General features: G+C 46.4%; 1 protein-coding gene across 22 annotated transcripts in view; it reads right to left on the bottom strand.

The window, feature by feature from the left end:
- The window catches only part of KALRN (kalirin RhoGEF kinase), a 647,217-nt gene that overhangs the window by 341,935 nt on the left and 282,718 nt on the right, over positions 1 to 22,564 (bottom strand). For all 22 annotated transcript variants that reach the window (XM_073894515.1, XM_073894519.1, XM_073894546.1 and 19 more), the window contains exons 9-10: positions 21,669 to 21,899; positions 6,510 to 6,632 (exon numbers count right to left, since the gene is read on the bottom strand). In XM_073894515.1, coding sequence (XP_073750616.1) covers positions 6,510 to 6,632; positions 21,669 to 21,899 — 354 coding nt within the window. The remainder of the gene's footprint in view (positions 1 to 6,509; positions 6,633 to 21,668; positions 21,900 to 22,564) is intronic.

Below are 22,564 nucleotides of genomic sequence, written 5' to 3'. Positions count from 1 at the left end.
TTTTCTAGTTATGAGCTCAACACCCTAAAGTCTCAGGAATGTTTTGTATTTGTATTCTGGTATTAAAATTTAAGTACATAAGTACACATATATATTGCATATACATATTACAATAATATATATGTATATATGTGTGTGTGTATATATACATATTGCAGGCAATTGTATTTGTATTTTCCTACCTAAGGTGACCTAAGGGCATCTCCTTCACAAGGTGCTTCTTTCTATGCCACCTCTATGGCACCCCACATATCTGGTTTTGGCTTTATTAGGATAATTTTCTCCTTCCACTTCAAATTTCACTTCAGTCTTTCTAGATAGATCAGCAAAGCTTTCTGCCAAATCTTCCCCAATCTTTATGAGATGCACTCTCCCCTTACCAGAAGTCCATCATCCTGGCTTTGTAGGGTATACTCCAGAACACTTCTGAAAACACCATCTACATAGGCAGCCATTTGTTTTTCAATGCCTCCCCTCTTTTCCATAGTCCCTGCCCACATGGAACAAGAGATAAGAACGCCACCTGTGCTTTTGAGTCTTTCAGTTTGCTCCCCAGAACCTAAAGTCATTAGGAATGCAGTCTCAATTTCTTCTGAATGTGCCATTTGTTCCACACAGGAAGCAGAAGTGAGGGACAATTCATGGTCTTGATAAGAAGTTCTTGGTAGGCTTTCTATAATATCTTGGATATTGGCTCCCTCTCAATTTCCACATCAAGTGTATATAAAGTGACCTTCAAAACCCATGGTTGGGAATTATCCACAATATAACCTTTCTTCTTCCTGAGAGTGGTCCCAAGAGCCCTCCCCTCAGCTCATGCAACTTTTCCCTGGTGCTCCATGGAGGGAAATGTCCTGAATCCACTCAAATGGGACGAATGTCATGCAAGATCCAAAGGGTAAGACTGTCCTTCATTTCTCTGCTATTTCACGTTCTTCCACTTGCCCACTTCGTGACATTAATTTCTCTGCATTTTCCTGGCTTTCTTCCTCACTATTTTTTTCATCCTGCTGAAGAAAGTTTTATCCTCTCTAAGAAGCTGGAGTGTGAAAAAGCATCTATTGAAGCTTTCCCACCTTTTCCTTCTGCTTGCATTTGCAGTGCTATAATTGGTCACCATCTCAGGCATGAAAAGAAAGATGGAACTTACTCCAAAGATCACTACACCATCCCCTAGACAGGCATATTTATTGGACCACCAAATGAACTAATGGTTTATCTTGGTTTTGCTGGAAATGCTCCTTGAAAACCCTGAAAGAATAAAGATTAGACTTCCTTTCAAACTATGGGACTTCTTAGAGGGTTAGAATATATTTAATGCATGTTTCTCTTTGGATCATGATTTCCTCAAGATGGAAATTGTTCTATCTCTTTAATTTCTCAAGGTGCCCAACACAGACTTGATGGGCTTGGGAACTGATGAGTACTACTGTCTGACTCTGAGGGCAGGGACTTTCTACCCCTATGGATTCCCTATTCTACTTGCCCTTGGAGCTCTAGTAAGTTAGCTGATTATACTTTGAAGATCTTTGATGGGTAAGGTCAATGATAGGTCCACTAAAATGTTTCCCTTCCATTTTTGCCTACTTTTTTAAAAAATATTTTATTTATTTATTTGACAGAGAGAGACCCAGCAAGAGAGGGAACACAAGTAGGGGGAGTGGGAGAGGGAGAAGCAGGCTTCCCACTGAGCAGGGAGCCCGACGTGGGGCTCGATCCCAGGATCCTGGGATCATGACCTGAGCCGAAGACAGATGCTCAACGACTGAACCACCCAGGTGCCCCCATTTTTGCCTATTTTGACCCCAAGACTCAGAATGAATTTTTTAAAGTGTTTTCTATTCAAGTTTGGGAAAAAAGCAAGAGTCAGATAAACAACTAACCAGAGATTATTGAATGAAGTGCTTAATTGTGCCTATGTTTTTATATTTCTTTAAATCTTTCTTTAGATGGTCTGTTCTTTCAAAAATGTTACACAAATGCTATTTAATATGCTTAGCTGTTTAAATGTGATTTGGTGCTTTGAGATTTTAGATAATGTATATTTGAGTGCAAACGATTGCTAATTTTTTTACTAAGCTAGCTTACAGAAAGTCTGGCATTCCAGATAATGAGGTCATAAAGCAGACCACGCACAGAGCAGGCACAGCTGCTATCTAAAACACAGGCACTTGAGGACTTCCCTTCTGAGTGACAGCAAATATCTCAGGACAAAATAACAGTACCATACCCCATACTACCTCCTGGGCAAGATGTGGACACATGTACCGCTGACAGGATGCGACGGGCAGCAACTCTATCTTATGCTTGTTTATACTCCTGATAACAACTACCGTGCCACAAAAAATATATAAATATATAATGTGTCTTTTAAAATCTGATTTACTCTATATCCCGAGTCATGTGATGAGTTTATAGGCAACTTGAATAAAGTATCTACCAGGACCAGAAGGGTTCCCGCTAGTCCCCAGGTCTTCTATTTGAGCACAGAGAATCTCAGTAACTTGGACTAGAAATATTGATAGAGACAGACCCCCTGGTGCGTACGTGGCCCCAGACTATCCCCAGCTGCCTGTCAGGAGCCTCCTCTGCCAAGCGGTAAGTGGCTCCCTTCCCATTCAGCTCAGCTTCCAGGTAGACTATTCGAAGAGTGCCATCTGCAGGATGAACTGAGGACCATAAATACTTCATTTCCTTCAAATGACCATTGATTTGTTTAAAATGTGTTCAAGAGCTAATAAACACAAAATGTAAGGTCATGGTTTGCTACATTAATTCTTCCCAGATATATTTGATATTTCTACTATTGTCTTCAATGTCTTTACATGATCTCCAAAGTAGAGGTGTATTTGTTCCATGAGTTCACACTGCCCTTGGGCCTCTCCCTGTGCGTAGCCCTTTTCTCTGCTGGAACGCTTGCTCTTCCCTGTAGAAGGGCAGCGTCCCAGGGATGCAACAGGTGCAACAGCTCCCTTCCTGCTTTGATTCAAGACAATTTTTTAACTTGAATATGAGAACGGGTGCTCAGAATTTCCTTCTCCTATCAGCCTCAGGTCAAAGAACCATAAAATCATGGCATTAAAAGAGATTCTTTCACTGAATCATGACCCTCTGTAGTGCTGGTAACAAGTGACCACCACCCCCCCAACCTCCTACTTCTCACCATTTGTGATGTCTTTTCTGACTAGATCTCTTAACCAGCAACCCCAAACAACAAGCAACAAGTTTGCATGCTTTGGCTCTGCAGCATTGATCTCTGACTCAAGAATTGTCCAATCCTGATTAAATCCACTCCTCCCCTCCCAGTGGCCCTCACCTAATTGAGAACAGAAGCAAGAGAGAGAGAGAGAGCACGCCCTTCCCTGCCTGGATTATCTCCTTTCTCACCACTTGAGCGTGATGATCCCATTGCACAGAACAAAGCAGATCTGAGGCTGCTGCTAGTCCATCTGCCTTGGCCACAGTCAAGTTGATTTTCCAATGTGGACTACCAATTCCAGGATGCTAGGGAGCTCCACTGCCCACACCCTTCCCCAGAGTAGGGATGAGAAGACAAAACAGGATTTATTACCAGACTATGAGATTCATCTCTAAAGACCGATTTGCAGGGCAATATGGCAACTTCATGGCCCATGCTTACGTGTGCCCTTTGTTGTCCACATCTGTCCTCTTTCCGAGGGGAATACTTTGAAAAGCATAAGCCTTTTAGAAGGCAGAATTCTTTCTCCTAAGAAAGACACTGTCTTATCTGAAAGCAGGGACAGGGAGAAGTGGATTATAGCAAGAGATTGGGAAGAGTTGTAATGTTATGTCAAATGGAATGGCCACAGCAGCATCTCCTCCCCCCTGCCCCCAACTCTTGCTCTTTGTTGTGTACTTTTCATGAGCAAACTGGCACTTGGAAATGAATTTTACACTCAGGTCCTATACTTCCATAAGGAAGGGCAGCATGAAGTTAGGGTAAAAACATGACTCTGAGGTCAGACAGACTGAGTTTGAATCCTAGCAGAGCCACTGACAAACCAGACGATTTGGGCACACTGAAGAATTTTCTGAGCTTTAGCATCATATTCTATAAAACAAGGCTAATACTACCCATCATTCAGGATTGGTGGGAGATAAAATACATAATGGAACCACAGGCTCTCAAAAATGTGTCCATTCTTTCTTTAGTACGAATTTAAGTGAATGTGTCTCTGCTACTGATTGAAAGGCACTGTTCCATGTGAAAGGCTTATCAGGCATCAGCAAGAAGGTAGGGGAGCAACTGGGAGAAGTGGGGTTAGAGTTCAGGTGGCAACCAGGCTTTCTCAGTTGAAACAACGCACAAAACAATAGCTCCCTCAAGGGCCTATAACCAAGGCTGACATTGCCTCTGAGGTTGCAGCAGGAATGGGGAGAGGGGGGCTGGCTGGCTCAGGGCTGTAGGTGGCTCTGGGGACGTCCTTTCTGAGTGAGGAAGGGCTGAGCCACAGGATAGCCAAAGGGCAAGAACACCACAGCTATGGGATGGCTCCATTCCAAGAGACCGCCCCAGATTCCACAACGCCCCCTCTCAGCAGACAGGGAGTCGATGTGGCCCTCTCCAATCCTTTGTCCCCTGACAGATAGCAGAAGCACCCAGGATGTCTGGACACAAAGATATTTTGGGCCTGTGCTACATCCAGAAGCCTATTTGGCCCATGTCTATATTACATTGGCATGATCCAGCCCATTCTGCAGAAGGTCTTTGTATGGATGAGGCTTGCTTTTTTGTTCTTGTGATGGTAGTAAAATATACATAGTGTAAAAAAACTCTTTAAGTTCAGTGGCATTAAATAAATTCAAATTGCTGTGCAACCACCACCACCATCCATCTCCAGAACTCTTTATCTTGTAAAGGTGAAACTCTTGTACCCATTCAATAATAACTCCCTACTCCCTCCCTTGCCCCAGCCCCTGGCAACCATCATTCGACTTTCTGTCTCTATGGATAGGACTACTCTTGGTCTTCATATAAGTGGACTCCTATTTGTCCTTTCAAAACTGACTTATTTCACATAGCATAATGTCTTCAAGATTCATCCATATTGTAGCATGTTGTCAGATTTCCTTCCTTTTTGAGGTCAAATAATATTCCATTGTTTGTATAGACCCCGTTTTCTTTATCCTTTCATCCGGACACTTGTGTTGCTTCCATCTTTTGGCTATTGTGAATAATGCTGCTATGAACATGAGTATACAAGAATCTTTTCACATCCCAGCTTTTAATTCTTTTGAGTATATATGTAGAAGTAGGGTTGCTGAATCATATGGTAATTCTATGTTTAATTTTTTGAGGAATTGCCATACAATGACTCCATCACTTTACATTCCCACCAACTGTGCACAAAGATTCTATATGAGGCTTTCTTTATTGCATAGGTTGGGTCTAATCCATCTGGATTCCCAGCTTGAGGTCACTGGTGACTCAGTCTTTCTGGCACCTGCCCGGCCTCTCACTTCCCAGCACCTACTTGCAGCTTCCTTAGAGATGTACTTTGCTCCCACCATTTTCTTGTCCTCTAGCAGATTCCTTTGGTTTTTGACAGGGGCTCACCTTTGACATCCACAGCCCACCCACAGTTCTGTCTGGGGCTGGTAGCACTCTCTGCATGATGCCCAGGGTGACACCCACCCCGAGGACTGCCCACATGGTGGGATGGGAGCCAGGCCTGGTTAGAGCTGTGGCAAACACTAGCTTTGTCATCCTGCCTCCTGCCCCATACTGATCGCCCCCGCAGATGCCCCTACCCTGCTTCATTCCTAGGTCTTAGTTTCCACTGAAACCGATCATGTCTGACAATATAAATGGACAGAGTAGTATTTCATCTTGAAGATGAAGATGTTCAGGATCCATTAGAGAACTCCCCAAAAGAGAAATATAAGAGAGTTTGGATAAAATTGGGGGGTTGCAGGCTCAGAACAAAAAACCCTCTTATATCCCTCCACCATGAAGTCAAATGGTCAAGGTCTCTCACGGCACCTTTGTGTAATTAGATAAAAATGCCCTTTTGGGATCAGGTATAGAGCTCAGCTAAAAGACCGAATATCATGCCATATTCTCTGGGGACAGTCAGCCTTATGGATACATGATGTGGTGAACAGGTACCGTCTCCTCCTTCAGGTCCTGGAAGACACACAGCTCTGCAAGCAGAGCTAATGCTGATTTTCAGCTCCCACTTGCCCCTGGTGATAACTATAAGCAGTAGTTCTGGGCTGTTGATGTTTCTAACATCCATTCCTTCTGCCATTACCACCTTGTGGACAAGGCATTTACTGATCAGGCCGGCAGGAAGATTTTCTCTGAAGACCATAAACTAAAGGTCTATTTATCACTCACCTAGTGATCCAAGAGCAGACAAGGGTCTCCTTGCATCAGGCAGGAAGGCAACCCAGAAACCACTGGGCTATCAACCCCAATACCAAAGCCATGGCCCTGGCTTCCCTCACCCAATTCCACACATACACAACCACACAGAGCGTCTCACCTGAGCCACCTCTTCAAAGTCATCGTGCCTCTTCTGCAGGGCCCGGGCTCGATGCAGCGACTTCCCAACCCCAGTGTGTTTGCTGAGAAAGGCCTCACCGTGGTTTTCAATCCAGTCCAATACCTGGTCAGGGAAGGAGGACAGAAATAATGACTCCCTGGCAGAAGGAAAGCCATGGGACAATATGAGCCACCGCCAGTGTCCTAGAGTTCCCATCCCCATCAGAAAGCAGCAGTCCAGCTGGACATGTTCAGCCCACCGTGGATCCAGGGATTTCACTACTGTCACTGGTCACGTAACAGTCCACCCTGAACTAAAGTCAGCTCATCTTTGATCACCAGGATAGCCCCTTGTTACATTTCAGCTTTCCCAGCCTTAATGAGTCCATTATTTTAAACAAGCTACAGACCATCAGGCACAGTTTAAGCCCCTCACTACCTTTACTCCACCCACATAAAGTCAGGCACACTGGTGGAAAATTCGGCAGCATCAGGTCAAGGCGATTCCTTGGCCCTCATGGCCTAGTCATCCCTCACTGCCCCATAAAAGTACTCACAGCAGAGGCAACTAATCATGGGGCCCCTGCCTCCGTGCGCTCCTGGGACTCCCTTCCTGATCTTGAGAAGAAAGTCGGCACTGGTTAGTCCCCACCTGGCTGCCCCAGAGAGTGATCACCAGGACAACTGTCCTCTGTGGCTTCCTTCCACCCCTCTCCTCTGATCAGCACCAACCTCCCAACCAAATAAATCAAGGTCTTGACATCCTAAGGCCTTTAGTATCTATGATTCTCTTTGGGGAAGAAGTGGAGACCCCATGTTTTTCTAGGCTGAAGATCTAGTGGTTTGGCCTTGGGACAGTTTCCTCGGTATTTAGAGAAGCTGGAATAGACATAGAGGGATGAGAAGGGGATGCCAAGAAGGTGAGAAAATAGGAGGGGCACTGGACAGGGGAAGCCCTGAAGTGGAGGGAGGACTAAAGCCTTTAACATCTATGTTGCATTCACGCCGATGGCCTAACAAACACATGGGGTGCCTCCCAGGGAGAAGGGAAGCAGTTCACCTCCTGGTCTCTGAAGAGCTGGCGCTCAATAAAGCAGCTGGCCACAATCAAATCAGAGCGTACAGCCACACACCTGTTCGAGATCCTGCCAAGACGACGGAGCTCACTCTATTCTGGACTTAACCTGAACATCTGGTTAATGATGTACTAGCCTTCTCAGGTTCTAGAGGACTTTCTGGAAAAATGACTTAGATGAACTGGGCCTGTTTATTTATTTTTTTAAAGATTTTATTTATTCATTTGAGACACAGAGATACAGAGAGAGAGAGAGAGAGCAGGAGCAGGGGGAGAGGCAGAGGGAGAAGGAGAAGCAGACTCCTGGCTGAGTGGGGAGCCCGACACAGGACTCCATCCCAGGACCCTGGGATCATGACCTGAGCGGAAGGCAGACGCTTAACCATCTGAGCCACCCAGGCGCCCTGGGCCTGTTTAAAAAGGATGTTTTAAAAGGTGGCTCAGTCAGTTAAGCGCCTGCCTTCAGCTCAGGTCATGACCTTGGGATCGTGGGAGTCTGCTTCTCCTCTCCCTCTGCCCCTCTCCCCGCTCTTGCACGTGCATGTTCTCTCTCTCAAATAAATAAATTCTTAAAAATAAATAAATAAAAGGATGCTTTAGTCCATTCCTCTGTTACTTCTATGGACTGCCCTGTGGCAAGCAGACAAACCAAATCATTCCATTGACTACAGGCATGGGAGTTCTGGCTCCAAAGAATCTAGCCTTTGGCTTCACTTCCTTTAACATCTGAAATAAATTACACCTCAATTGTGCAAAGTATGGAAGCCTTCCAAGTCTTCAGTGACACTACCACAAAGCCCACAACAAGATTGGTATTGGGTCAGAGAAATGTACATATGAATATAAAAATGAGATTTAACAAACATCCACTTAACAAAACTGGAATGTAAGATAATTGCCCATTAAAAAGGAGAAAAGAAAGGCTTCTTAGAAAATGACTATATAAACATTGGGTGTAGAGATTTAACTATTTTATATAACAAGTTCTTGCAATATATGTTTTTAATATTCCAGAGGCATGTCTATGAAAAGAAATTGCAGGAGTAAATGAACTGGATTTTTACCTTTTGCTAACACTGAAAGGCAGCACTGAAAGGAATTCTAAATGTTCCTTTCTTAGAAGAAATAAGAGCCCACAACTCTCTAGAATTATGTATGGGGAAATTTCAACAACAACAAAAATCAGGAGAGTGCATTTTTACTTGACCTGACGCAACGTGATCCCACAATTTTCTATTGTAAAGAGGATGATGAGCCTCAGAATGCAAGGTCAAAGATAAATATTTCTTGTCACAAAGTTTTCCATGGATTGTGCAGTTTTGTAATTTTTATGCATATTTAAACTTATATTAATCCCATGAAGTGAAGCTTATGGATAATTTTGATAATTTTTACATACAAAAGAGCTGTCTTGTGGCTTTTCAAGAATGCAAGATTTTCAGATTACAATTTTTTTTTTTTTTATTTAGTTGTGAGCAGTTAAGTGTGACCTGCTTGCCTGGTAATGTTTTAACGAGTTTATTTTATTTCATTTCATTTTGTATCTCTAGCTTTAATAAAATTTGTTATGCTAAAACAAATTGGTTTAAGAGGAAAGCTTTCCATCTACTAGTTCGCAAATGGTTAGCTTTTATACTCCCTGGGGGTAATTTCACAACTTGTAAACTTCTCTTAAAAAGCAATTTGTGTTCTATTTAAGTTCTTTTGCTTTCTTTAAAATGTCAATTCATTGTCAGTTAATGACACTTAAGTTGACTTAATTAGTTCTACCTTAACCTCTTAAAAATCTATTATTCATATTCACTAGGCTTTTATTAGTTTAAACATAACTTTGATTGCTCTGTGATGTTATATTGTCTCCATTTAGTCCAGCTTCTGTCATCAGAACCGAAGCTGTGGGGAACCCATGAACAACCTCAGTGAAGATGCAGAGACTGCGCGGAAATCAATTTAACAAATAAAAAGGCAAATGATTTAGGATGTGAACAAAATTACTTTAATAATCCATAGAGACTGAAAAAGTACCTGAGGATAGAGAAACATAATCACAATATGAGGTATTGTTTAAAATGCTGATTTCTGACCATTTTGTTTCAGACAGTTCATTTAGGGCCAACCTTATTTGACACACATTTAGACCCCATGCTCTCTTGACTCTGGGTCCATGTCCCCCAATTCTGGGAGGACAATCTACCTTCTCCCCTAGACCGCACAGTAGAGAAATGTGCTTTCTGAGCAGACACCAACAGTGCCTGAAAATTACATGACACCCCATAAATTAATGTGCAGCATCAGAAAGCTGGATATCCCACAGTTTCTGGTGCATCCCAGACTCAGGACATCACTGGTTGAAGAATAAATTGCATTTCTAGCCAAATCTCTGGAACCCTACTGAAGCATATGCACCCATCAAGGTACCCCTCACTAGCTATCCTTGTTTAACTTCTCTCATCTACAAAATTTTATTTAAAACAATCAATTATTAATTTTAGTCAAGATAGTACAGGATGAGAGTTAATAATACCTATTAATGGCTTTGAATTGGTTTTCGACTGTTTCCAGCGTAGAAGGTTTTATTTTTTAGTTTTTGCCTGTGGGTTCTTCAGGGAGCAATGAAGCACACGCGGGATGTGAATATCGCTGGATTCAAACAGATACTTACTAGTCCTATCGTGCCCTAGTGCTGGGCACTAGACCAGCCCAGGATGCAGTATTAAACAAGGTAAGCAGGGCCCTGACTCTGGGAACTCAGTCTATGTCGGGAACAGGCACCGGACAGGAGATCACACAATTATTTGTGATCACACATTAATTGCAACGGTGGGAGTGCCAACAGTTAGGAAAGGCCTCTCTGAAGAAGTGAGGTACAGCTGAGCGCTGAGGGAGAGTAGGACTTAACCAAGCTAGGAAGGAAAAATATGAGCATGGCCTGAGTAGGGGTAAGCAGGTAATGAGTCCAGAGAGGCAGGAACCAGACATACTGAGCCCCGGTGTGCCCAGTCAGATTCCAGGGCTCGTCCTAAGAGCCACGGAAGGGCTGACCTGCATTTGAAAGTTACTACTTTTGCTTGGTGGAGAATCGGAGGAAGGCAAGAGTAGAGGTGGGGAAATAGGATATTATTGCAGAAATCCTGACAAGAGGTGAGGGTGGCTCAGAGGAGCCCAATGGCAGTGGCCGCGGAAAGACAGGTATGAGTAACATTAGGGAGACAGAATAGCCAGGATTTGGTGGTTAGGTGTGGGGGCAACAGAGGTGCAGGTAGAGGGCTGACCCCCTGGGGCATGGCTTGAATAACCGTGTGGAAGAAGGATCTGGTCACTGGTGCAGAAGCAAATGAGTTATGAGGGACAGCACAGAGATAACAGATTTTTCTTGTTTTCTTTCCATTTTCATATTCATGCTCTGGTTCTGATAAATGACAGGTATGCCTGTCAACTTGAGTGGGAAGTAGCACCCAATGATAGTTGTCAATCTGATTCTGGCAAGATGTGCCCTTAGTTTCAAAGGAGCAATTTTATACACTCAGGTTTAAAAATAAGTTATAAGTGGTTAATATAGTTGGATCCTAAAATTAACAAATTAGGGACACCAAATCCATTTGAAAAACACAAACTTTGGCTTAAATGGCATTAACCGGTACATTCTTTTTTTTTTTTTAACATCTTTCAGTATTTATTTATATTTTTATTATGTTATGTTAATCACCAACCTGTACATTCTTGAAGGGGCATTTCACCAGGACATAGTTTTTGAGGGGCCCCTTAACTGGACATGCAAAGTCCTCTGTGGCCATCCCACCCCCTCTCAACCCCATCTCCAATGAGTCCCTGCCTCACCCCTGAATCCCCCCAAAACTGCTTTTGTCTCCTGAGTTCTGCTCTCACTACTTTTAACTTCAACTGAAACGTCCATACCCTTCCTTCTCCCTGTCTCCGCCTCCCGGCCTCCTTCCTACTCATCCTTTAAGCACAAGCACGATCTCAAAATCACTAGTTCTGGAAAGACTTCTCTTTAATAACCCACCCAGGATGGGGCTGGTGTCACTCTTCCCTGATTCTGTTCAAACCACAATTACTGCCTCCAGGCCTGTCTCTCCCACGAGACCCTGACCTCCTTGTGATTCCCAGACTCAAAGCACAGCGTGGTTTGTTGCAACATGTTGAACGGCTCTCAACTCCCGCTCATCCCCACCACACGGCTTCGGGGTGAATATGTCAGCTCCATGCTCTCCTTCTTCACTCTGGCATCTGCACCCAGAGGTCCCCCCTTGTGTGTGTGTCTCCACCCTCTCCACTGCCCTACCTGGCAGGTGGTTAGCTCCCGAGCTCAAGGAGTGTGGGGTTTTCACCGCTGTACCCTATCCTTCCACCATCGTTCCCATCCCAGCATCCCTGCCAGCATTGCACATGCAAGAGCTACCCAGTGAATGCTTGTAGCCATGAGCTGTCAAGTGCAAATTTGGCTGAGGTGCCTGTCCCACCATCTTGAGAGAAGCTGGGCCACCTCATTCAGGAAGAGACCAGATCTGTGCCCTGTCTTTGGGAACAAAAACCCAGGACTTCTGGCCACTACAGCAGGGAGGCAGCTTTAAAAAAACAACTTGTAAAGCTCTTCCTCCTTTCTCATGCCCCAACTGTTCAACCAGAAATTAGTCCTTTTCCAGAACAGTCTTTTCCAAGAGAGAAGCTCACATCCTGAACCGGATGCGGGAGCCAATCTAACAGCCATTTTACATAATTCCCTAATCACCCCCTTTCTTCCTCATCTAATTGTGTTTATTCCAACGAGCACACAGCCAAGGCAGGGTGCTTTTCAGGGTAGGAGACAGTCCTTTCTAGCTGCTAAGGGGAAGAGAAAAAGTCCTTTTGAAGAGAACTATTGATATTTTTTCTGAACAGTGGCCATGAATGCAACTGAGTTAATGGGAGAAAATCGAGGGCCTAGTGGCTGGCTGTCCCAGGGCTCTTCTAACGTGACAGAATCTTAGTGTTAGAGGAAACCCACAGGGTCATTCAGACCAATACAGGAGGCCCCTGCACTTAGAGATATCCACCTTTGAAGTTTTAAGTTCCTATCTAAGCTCTACCTACATATAAAAGTATTTTGGGCTCCAAAAGCATCCATAAAATGTGGCACCGTCATGATCAGCATAACTTATAGACACCATCCTTGGGATCAAGAGGAACCTGGGCTCTGGTCCCCGGTCTGCCCTTAACCAGCTGTGACCCAGCTGGGTGTGCACCTTCGCCTCTCTGGACCTCACTGCCTCAAATGAAAACACCGGATCAGACCATCTCCCTAAGTCTTCCTCAACTGAAACATTTCATTATTTTTTTATATGGAGAGTATAGCAGCTCCCCTCCTCAGACAAAGAGATTACTGTCTGGGGAGGGTGTGCTCTCTGTTAAGCACTAGGCCAGGGCAATTGGCTCCTCACCTCATCTGTTTTGTCTCACCCCACTGCTTAGCTGCAAGCCTGAGAGTCTCTCTTATTAGCCCTTTCTTGTACACTGTCTCTACCGCAGCCACAAGCCACCATCTTTCCTCCTGCGCCCTGCAGCCCTCTAAGTGGTCTTCCTCCTTAGACTCATGACACTCCCATCCACTCATTAGCTGGAAATAGTTCTTTTTGTTTTTTAATTTTTTCAAAAAAGATTTATTATTTTATTTATTAGAGAGAGAGTGAGCATGAGCAGGGAGAGGGGCAGAGGGTGGAGGAGAAGCAGACTCCCCGCTGATTGCAGAGCCCAAAGCAGGGCTGGATCCTAGGACCCTGGGATTATGATCTGAGCGGAAGGCAGACACTTAACTGCCACTCAGGCACCTCAACCAGACCTATTTCCTTAAACATAGATCAATTCACAACATTCCCTTTACTAAAAACTCTACCATTGTTTCCTACCACACTTAGAAAATCTAAATGCTCTTCATAGCTTATAAGGTCTGCTTGGATCTGGACCCTTTTCTTCAAACTTCTTACCCTTTTGTCCTGCTCTCTAGTCAGTGGCCACTTTGGCCATTCACCCATTTTTGGGAATGCCCCCAGCTCATTCTGGTGTCAAGGACTTCGTAGATCACATTTCACATGCCTGGAACCTCTTCGTAAACACACCCCCTGGCTTATTCATTCAGCTTTCTGCTCATACATCACTAGCTATCACTATATGACATATGACACATTTATGTGTTTGTGGTGGTGTTTTCTCTCTACCTCCTGAACGTAAGTAAGCTCCACGTGGGCAGGGGCTTTGTTGGTTCACAGCTGGGCTCTCAGGGAGCATTCGCTGAAGAGATGAGTGAATGAACTCATCCCATCTGATTTGAGAACTTCCTGTGTGATCAAAGGAAATGGAGACGATTTATGAACACATGTGGAATCCGAACCCCAACTCTCTGAATCCCACATCTGGCTCCCCCTGATCAATCACCTTATTCAACACAGGTTACTAGGCTTGCCTCCTGGTCTGATCCATAGTAAAACAAGCAGAAAGTTTTTGTTGTTTTAAGTAAACGGAAGAACTCCTCCCTCTCAGCAACTCCCCCCAGCCCACAGCATCCTTGCTCCTCAGAAAGCCATTATTCAGAGACCAGTGAAAAAGAGCGCACACACAATCAGCCATCTACAACGCATTTTGTTCTGCTAAAGGCTCGGGTACACACAGTGTGTGAGAGTACGCAGGACAGTGCATCACAGCATGACCTCTTCCTCCTGGCACAGCACAGTGAATGCTAGCGGCCCTCACAAGGCCAGCACCACCCGCTCCCATCGCCTGAGCCCCGACAGCACGGAGGCACCACTTGAAATGCCCGATTACCAGCAAGTCATTTGCTGTCCCTTCTTTGGAACAATCATGATCAAAAGAAATGTCTTGCTATGGCAGGAGAAGCCATCATTTTTCTGAGAAGCACCAGCTGAAACTCATTAGCAGTGTCTATTCTTCCCCCGAGAATTGGGGTCCCTTCGCCTGACAGACCAATGCTGGATAGAAGCTGGCCACGACACCCAAAGCCCTAAAGTTTCAGCTGCCTCCACCCTGCAGCCCTCCACTCCCAGCCAGCCCACACCTGTGCCTTCCCAGCAGAGCCGGGGCTGGGGTGACTGCAACTTGTCTTTGTCCTTGGCACCTCCCTGAAAGAATCTCCTCGCCCTGGTGCCTGGATGCCTATTTATGCTGTCACCATACTTCCCATCACCAAGGCTTGGATCTCTTAAATCAGAGGTTCTGGAACTTCAAAATGCTTATGAATCACCTGGGGTTCTTTTTAAAACATAGGTGAGGAGGTTCAGGACACCCCCCCGCCCCGCCATGGAATGTGCCACTTTGGCATGTGGATTATTTTGAGCTGAAGGCACTGGAGACCCTGTGGCCTCAAGAGAAACTTTGTATCCCCCCTTAACTACACAGAAGAATCTAAATTGCAGGTCTTTCCCAGAATAAGGGTTATTAGCAAAGATAAATTTTATCTGAGTGACCCATCTGTATGGCAGGGCAAACATCTAATTAAAAACATCTGCTCTTCTATGGCCCTAGTGAAGTGCATTCCTTTCCTCTGGAATCCCAGACCCCTGCCCCCTTCTCCTTAGTTCAGAAGGACATATATACCTCATTTTACCTGTCTTTGGAATTTCCATGTTTCTGTGGATTCCCCATACGTACACCTATTAAATTTAATTTTCTCCTATTGATCGATCTCATATCAATTTGATTCTTAGTTCAGCTAGGAGACAGAAATTCTTGCCCCTGCAAGAAGGGGACAGGACATTCTTACTCCCTGACGATAGGCACCACCTTACCCACAGATTCTGGATCAAAAAGTAATGGATAGGACTAGATAATCTGTGTTCATAACAAGTTCCCCACTCTGAGCAGATGATTTTAATGCCAGGGATTCAAGGACCACACTTTGAGAACTATAGTTCCACATTTGCACTTGACATCTCCCTTTTCTCAAATCTACCCTTACATTATTCCCTAGTTCCTGCTCTTTGGCCACAGGAGTACTGTGGCTCCCAGGAGCTTCCTGCTCCAACCTAGCTTTCCATCTGCACCAAATCACCTCAGACCTTCACTCTCAAAGCAGGTTTCCTCAGCTCAAATCTTTGATTAGCTCCCCACTGGTGACACAGTGTGAGTCTTTTGTTCTTTAGCCTGGTATCCAAGGCTTGAGAAATAGCATGTTGAGGTCATGGACAGGTTGAGAATAGGGGTCATCAGAGAGAAGTGACCCTGGATGGTGGTTGTCTTCTCAATCATTAACATAATTATAAAAAGGTATTGATGACATTAAAAGTACTTAAAATTTCCATGGATCAAGAAAGCCCTGAGGCTCACTAACGCCTAGGAAGGGATTTCCTCTCTTTGCCTCCCAGGTCCCTCTAGCCTCCCAGCCCTCAATTTTCTCACCAATAAGATGGGAACCAAACTATCACCTGCCTCAGAGGGAAGATTAAATAAGAGAAGGCAAGTGAAGAGATTAGATGCTCAATCATGTGTACTCAGATGATGAATCCTGAGCTTTAAACCACACAACTTTTATAGGCACATTTAATTCCAGTAACAAAATCTCAGGGTTGGAATCCAACCCTCTCTCTGATGTTTGAACCCTCTCCGCCACATACCCAATAAGTAAGCAGTTGGCATTTCAAATTTTGCAGGTGGTTCTCCCTTGTGTGTGTTCCCTGATCTCTCTGGGACTACATCCTGAGGGCTTTCCTTCTTAGATGCTTTAATCCTTTCTTAGAAGAAGAGTTCATTTCTAGACCCATCAGCATTCTGGTCACCAATCATTCTGTGTGCAACCCAAAGCGCTCATCTTTTATTATGCAAAGCTGTCAACTGGATCATACAATGTCCAAACTGGTTTAGTATGATTAAGGGGGCACAATCACTATAGCTAGTAAAAGACTGAATATTTGCAGTTTAATAAAATTACTCTCAAATCCTTTTTACATATTCTTTGGCAGACAGGAACTGACATAGTAAAACCTATAATTCTCCATGTGAGGGTCCAGAAAAACTGATAGAAACAGGTGAGATTCATTTGTAGTACAGGAACTATGGACTTGAATATTAACACAGTCATTCAGAAGGGAAAGTCACTGAGCCTGATAAATTCTGCCATCACTGCCCCTCACTCGCTCACCTGACTGGACTGCGTATAAGGCATTGTTTTTAAGGGAGGGCCTTGGAGCCTCAAACATCACTGTCCCACCCACACCACCGAGACCACTCCTCACCCTTCCTGCCTTACCTGCCACCTGCTCTGCCAAGAGTGGGCACCCTGTTAGACTCCCTCTTCCCTGTCCCCTGGCTGTCACTTAGCTCTCTGCTTCCTGGCCTTCCCCGGAAACACTATCTCCACCTCCTCTGCCTGAGCTCCAAGAACCACTGCCATCCCACTCCAGCCACAGGGAACATCCCCTGCTCTGACCCCACTAGCCCATTGTTATTTTGCTTCTTTGGCCCTGAAGCCAGACAGCCGTGTGCCATTCATACATCCTTTGGTGCATATGTCTTCTCTCAAGTGAGGGACCTAACTCCCAGCACAGGGCCTTGCATACAGGAGGTGTACTAAAACAGTTCATTGGTTCATTCTTGCAAAAAACAGAGGGAGAAGAAAAAGAGAAGGGAGGCAAGCAAGATGGCCTGCAGAGAGTATTCAAGACAGTTGTTCTGGCTAGGGAAAAAATGGAATGGAATTTGTATCTATCAGAAAGATCAAGAATCTAGCTACTCTTTGTTCTTCTCGGCACAAAGTCAGCCCAGGCTGGGAAGCAGTCCCTTATATCCCTGGGAACACACAGGAGTTAGGGGAAAATAAGAGACAGAAGCGGAGACAGGCTGATGTTGTCATGGGGTGCTCTTTTTGGCTCTTGCTCAGTGTTATCCCATTCTAAACAGGAAAAACAATAGTACTGAAAATTATTCTGCTAGTGATACTAAGGCAGGTGTGCCCCATCCACACCTTTCTGCCGCTTCATGAACCCCAGTTCCAGTTTGATCCTTAGAGACTTATTTCTATTGCCTTCAAGCCCAGCAGGGAAGAGAAACCTGAGCACATATGTTGGGACTCGAGGGAGAGCAACCACAAGGGTGATGTGCCAGGCCGATTCCGACTGCAGAGGCTTCAATGGTATCTCTTTGTCACTGTTGTCTATCCTTGGTTTTCATCTTTATGCTTTACTCTGCTTTGGGCCCTTAACAGGCAAAATATTCCTACTTGGGCAAAGACCATGCCTGGAATTGGCAATGGGGCAAGCAGACAGGCAGGCAGGTAGAGGCTGGCTCACTCTCCTGCCCTCTCCCTCCACCAGCTGGAGTCCCTGTCTCTTTGTCTTCTGTCCCTCCCTTGCCTTCCTCTTTCTCTTTCTCCTTCCATCCCAAGGATGTCAGTTTCTCTGCTCTCTGTCTTCAGGTCTCTCTCCCTTTCTTCCTCTGCCCCCCTTGGCTGTCTCTGTCTCCTTCCCCTCCCTGTTTTGGGCTATGTGCATGTGTCCACCTGTCTTTCCCCTCTCTATGGAAGCATGCATGTGTGCTTCCTGTCTCTCTCCCTGTTCTCCTTCTCTGTCTACCTGGGTCCTCTCTTGTGTGGCTTTTCTATAGGATCCCTGGATTGGGAGCCAGAAGACTCAGGTTCTGGTCCTGGCACTACATTAAGGAGCTGTGTGGTCACAGCCACATTATTTCACATCTCTGGACCTCAAGTTCCTCCATCATATCATAGGTTAGATTAGATGGTCTTTCACGTCTTTGGCGGCTCTGAGATTTTCTCACTGAATCAAACAGAACTCGGCAGGCCCCTCTCCCCGCCCCGCCCCAAGCAGTCGCTGCTGTCCAAACAGAAGAATCATGCTGGGGTCCCAACAGCACGAGCACCAGGGGGCGCTCGAGTCCCACCCAGAGGATGTGACTAAGGAACGAGACAACGCTGATGGAAGCTTTACTACCTGCTAGGCAGTCAGGGTGCTAAGCCTTGTACTTGTCTCCCATTCAGTCCACTGAGATAGGTACTATGATCATTCCTGTTTTAGAGGTCATTAAGCAGAAGCACCAGAGGTGAAATGCCTTGCCCAGTCACACGCCAAGACTTGAAGAACAGGTTACACTCTGGGTGTCTGACTGCAGAGCCAGTGTTCCTATGCACAATTCTGTATTCTTCCAGCCACTGATGCTCACTCACGAGCCCTCCACCGAGGCTGCTGAGTAAACATCTCTGGACCCCCCCAAGGTGCTCAAGAATCTTGGACCCAGACTATATGGTTCAGTCAATTCTCTCCTCCCTCAAGACACCAACTCTGACTTCTCATGCTTCTGCATATAACTGTTCCATCAATACTCTACTGCCCTGCATACTGAATGGCATATTCTGGTCGAACTGTTCTTTATATTTTCAGATGGGTATGTCTTGAGCCATTCTAACGAACCAGGCATCTTCCCAGAATGTAATGCAGTGCAGTTCCAGGCCCACTGCAGAAGACAGAGCTTTCTGAATAACTGATGAGCACCAGCATACTTTGTGAGTCCTGAGGCTGCATCCTCTACCTTGTCTGTAAATACCTGGGACCCTCAAGACTTTCACATCACTATTCCTGCAGGCAGACTCCAGCTACTCACGAGCAACTACTACATGGGCTGAGGGCCGGGGGGGCTTAAACGGCGTTCACCTCACAGAACAGAAACTGGGGGTCCTCTGATGATAATTTCAGCTCAAGGCAGCAAATATAAAGAGAACCCCAGCCTCACGTCAGACATAGCCAAGAGTTGTGAGGTGCGCAGAGAAGTAGTAGCCGCGGTTTCTACTCTCCAGGAGATATGGAATAGATGAGATGAAACATGCAAAATAAACATGATAAACCTATAAAGCTTCTGGGAGTCAGGACACCAAAGTCCAAGTCTTTCACCCTAACAGGCGCGTTATGTCCAGAAGCCTTCTGAAGCACCAGCTCAGACACCTGCTGGGCACTGATGACTGCCTGGGTATACGGTAAGCACTGGAGACCCACCAGCAGATTCGGCAGCCCCTGCTTCTCCACACTCGCCTGTGCTCCCCTGTGCCAGGGTCACTGATTAGGGAGGGAGAGCCTGTGTGGGACAACGGGTGAATGAAGTTATGTTCCAGAAGTGAGAGTCACACAACCTGAAAAGAACAACGGAATTACCATCCTGGGAGATTCGGTCCTCGTGGAAAATCTGAACCCATCACCTCCACCTCATAACGTTCTACTTGCTTTTGCTCAGTGCCGACAATGTGATCGGTACGGTAGAGATGAACTGATAGCATCTCAATTCCAGAAATACTCTCATTTTTAAGAGCATGATATAGAATGGCCCCAGGTGTAGTTTTACTATACTTTCTTCCTAGCTTCCATGTGGATGTCATGTTGGCCACAGAAAAGTCTGGGAACAGCAGTTCCCAGACAATCCAAGTCTGGATGCCACCTTCCTGCTGGGGAGGCTTTTGCCTGCCCCTCTCGCAGCCCCTCTACGCCTCTCCAGTGCCCATCCTGGTACAACAGCCGTGGAAACATCAGGAGGGCAAAGAGCACACCAAGGACGTGGCACAACCCGCAGCCTGGTTACCTCCATGAGTCACTCCACGTTCACTGAAATAGTAACAACCCCATGTGTGCCTCCGGAGGCTGGCACCTCCCTCTGTCTCAATCACAGATGGACTCCGTGCTCTCCTGTGCTCTGGGATGATGTATTTATCTGGACAGTTCCAGATGGTAGGAGTAGGCAACTGATTCATTTGCTTCTCCATTCCTGGCAGGCCCCACAAGGGTTTTGGAGCCAGGGCCAGCACATAAATGCCTATCTCTCCTGAGGCTGAGGTGTCTCCTCTGATGACTTAATCACTTGCCCCAGCCTGGGGCGGCGGGGTGGGGGTGCCTGCAACAAAGTTAGGGCAACCCAAGACTTGGAAACAGTCCTGAAGGCCTGTCTACTCCCAGGACCAGTCGCATGGCGAACCCTCTCCCAGAGGGTGTCACAGCCAGTGATAGGATGCCCTGCCCTCCCTCCACCCTCCCTCTGTCTCAGGGCACCAAGCACTGGGTCCCCTCCCAACAGCAGCTGCGAAAGGGACCACATTCCAAAGACCTGTCCAGCTGGCTCTCGCGTTCCATGTATATTTCGATACACTTTTTGATTACAACTGGCCAATTCCACAGACGGTATACCACAGAGGTATCCACAGAGGGTACAGAGGAGTGTGAAATGTTATTTTATAGGTACAAACTTGAAATTATGTGCTGGCCACAGAAAAGTCTGATAGCATGAGTGCCCCCACCCTTGCCTTTCACAGTGAAATCAGCAAGGAGGTGATGTTAAGCTCCAACTTCGGTCTCCAGCTCCCAACCAGCTCCCCATCCACCAGAATATCTGCACCAGAGCAAAGCTCCCAGGGGTCCCCAAGGAGACAGACAGAGAATGTACAAGGGGAAAAGAATGGGCTATTTCATTCAAAAGGGTATTCTTGGCAAGGCTGTCCTTTCATGGTCAAAATATAACCATTTCTTTATCATTTATGGTAAAGGGAAAAGCTATGACTGTATAATAATGCAAAAAGACAGACTAAGCCAGAAATAACCTCTAACCATTAATAGCCCATGTTTTAAATCTCATTTGCCAAGTAAAACCTTGCCAAAGAATCCCCTAAAGGCCCTGTACCCCAACCACCCCCAACTTCAGCAGACCCCCTGCCTCCCTGATTGAGAAGTGAGCTCACAGTGTGTGGTCCAACACTGACAGTGCTCAAATAACCCCCGCCCCCAGCCCTGGAGTCATCTAGAAAGCTCCTGCCCAAGTGAGGGTCAAGCTCTTGCCCAAAGACAACCATGCCATGTAAGCGTGAGGAAGGGCTCTGCCTCTGATGGAGCCTCCTGCCCCACACCCCCGAGGGAGCAGGACCATCTGAGGCTGCTTAGGCAGGAAGTCCGTCCCGGGTGGGGGGTGGGGCAGTTGGGGCCAAATGGCCCTCTTCCCTCCGTGTATCAGCGGTTCCCGGGCCTGATTGCCTGCGTCGGGGCCTCGGGGCGTCTGCCTGAATGGGATGGGTGCATGGAGGGGGCAGCGGCCCATTACCTGCTGCACGTCCTGCTGGAAGACACAGAGCTGCAGCCGCTGGTGGAGCCGCACCTTGCGGTGCTGCCAGATGCTCTCAAGCCGCCGCTGGTGGTGCAGCACCTCGTGCACCACGTCCAGCACCTGGTGCACTGCCTTGGAGTAGTTGGCGGTGGCTGTGAGGGACTCAGAGTTCCCAGGGCTCAGGGGCCGCTGCAGCACATCCAGCAGTGCTTTGCCATCCTGGCTGACCTGCAAGAAGGAGAGGTCAGCTCGAGGGAACCGCGTGGCGGGCAGGGCACGGGGCGGCAAGGAGAGTCGGCCCCCCAGGGGCGGGGGTCCCTCGTTAGGACTGAGAATCCCATGACACTCGAGGCACGTGCCAGCCAGAGCGCCCCGGCGCGCAGCCCACGGCCTGGGGGAGGGGACCTGCTCAGGCAGTGTCTCTCTCCCCCTTGAACTGGGCAGGGACTCCGCCTTATTCATCTGTCCCCAGTGCTCAGAACAGTGCCTGGTCCATCATACCTCATACATATTTTGACTGATTCACTGAGTAGGTCAAGCGGCAGAGCTTCATTTCAGAAATGAACCAAAATAAACTGATACCATAAACCTCTCTCTTTCTTCTTCACTTCCTCTTCCTAGCTCTCAACTTCCAGATATGTGACCAGAGGCAAGTTACTTAACCTCTTTGGGCCTCAGTTTCCTTGTATGTTAAATAGGGATAGGAAGGGGACAACCTCGGTGAGGACCGAGTGAGGTAACACGTGGAGCGCTCAGAACAGGGCCCCGGCAGGGAAGACGGGCTCCTGATTCTACTTTCACCATCAGCATCTTTATCATCATTTCGCTCTCCTGTCTTCCTTATTTCCTCCTCATTTTCTTTCCTTTATATTTATCTTTCTTTTGCTCTCTTT

Source organism: Callorhinus ursinus, unplaced genomic scaffold (assembly GCF_003265705.2).
Source record: "Callorhinus ursinus isolate GAN/ISIS: 27379988/994484 unplaced genomic scaffold, GSC_fseal_2.0 scaffold1, whole genome shotgun sequence".
Lineage (NCBI taxonomy): Eukaryota > Metazoa > Chordata > Mammalia > Carnivora > Otariidae > Callorhinus > Callorhinus ursinus.
The sequence above is the reverse complement of the archived record's forward strand: the minus strand, read 5'-3'. Positions and strand labels throughout refer to the sequence as shown.